At 39.6% G+C, this 1,015-nt stretch overlaps 1 protein-coding gene across 1 annotated transcript in view; it reads left to right on the top strand.

Moving 5' to 3' along the window:
- LOC141827684 (uncharacterized) overlaps positions 1–1,015 on the top strand; it is a 14,635-nt gene continuing 13,620 nt past the window's right edge. The window contains exon 1 of the mRNA XM_074715006.1: positions 1–269. Within this exon, the coding sequence (XP_074571107.1) occupies positions 1–269 (269 nt within the window). The remainder of the gene's footprint in view (positions 270–1,015) is intronic.

Raw genomic sequence — 1,015 nt, 5'->3', positions numbered from 1 at the left:
ATGGAATCTCCAACACGCCACGTTCGCTTCGCTTCGCTTCGCTTTCCCCCCTCCTTCGTCTTCTTCCTTTCCGCCTCGATTTCCTTTCGTGATCAATCATTGACGCAAAGCACGACCGCGTCGATTTCCCCGGTGGCAATGAGAAAGCTGGAGGAATCTGCCTCGCCGTCGTCTTCCAGCGCGCTTTTCTTCCTCTCCCACGATTCTGCTCTGGTCGCTGCCGTCCTCGCCTTTGCCATCGCGCAATCTGCCAAGATCTTCACTACCTGGTAAGCTTCCTTCGTCGCATATTTCTCTTGGTTCGGAACGAATGGAGTTCGAGGATATTGGGATTCCCGTCGTGTTAGTTTTTGGGATCTTTTTAGGGCTCTACTGTACACTTCAAATAGTAATCGTAGGCGATTCATTCGAAAAGACTTGGATCTCGATCTGAACTTGATTTTTGGCTGAGGTCTTGGGGAATAATACTGTGAGCTTGTGATGCTGCTGAAAAAAGTTTTTTTTTTTCTTGAAAGGACGTTTCTGATGAATATTGCTGCTGTTGCTTTGTCTACTGCCTTTGTAGAAATTTTGAATCGCGCAGAATATTAAAAATGTAGAAAACATATTATATTTGATACAGAACAAGTACATATATTTATAGTATAGACTCAACACAGAGACTGATTTGTAATTTAAATACTTAGCATAAGGCTAGTATGCTTTAGACTAAGTCATATTGCAGTTTTTTTTTCTTTAACACTCCTCCTCAAATTAGAGTATAGATATTATACACTAAATTGAGGCAGCGAAAGCACTTTAAATTACTCGATGTCGGTCATTTCTCTATCTGGATTAGTGAAGAAAGGGAGATTGCTAGAGGCACTTTAGACGAAAATGATGTTCATTATTTTCTAGGTGATAGAACCTAAAAAATTTGAGCAATGGAAACAAAGAAAAACTATGCCTCATGCTATGTTAGATTTTATATTTTTATCTGACAAATAAAAATTACAGCTTATAAAAAGTAAAGTGT

This window comes from Curcuma longa, chromosome 1 (genome assembly GCF_044706935.1).
Source record: "Curcuma longa cultivar G26 ecotype Majalengka, Jawa Barat chromosome 1, ITB_CL_G26_1.1, whole genome shotgun sequence".
Classification (NCBI taxonomy): domain Eukaryota; kingdom Viridiplantae; phylum Streptophyta; class Magnoliopsida; order Zingiberales; family Zingiberaceae; genus Curcuma; species Curcuma longa.
This window is presented reverse-complemented; position numbering and strand designations above follow the sequence as displayed.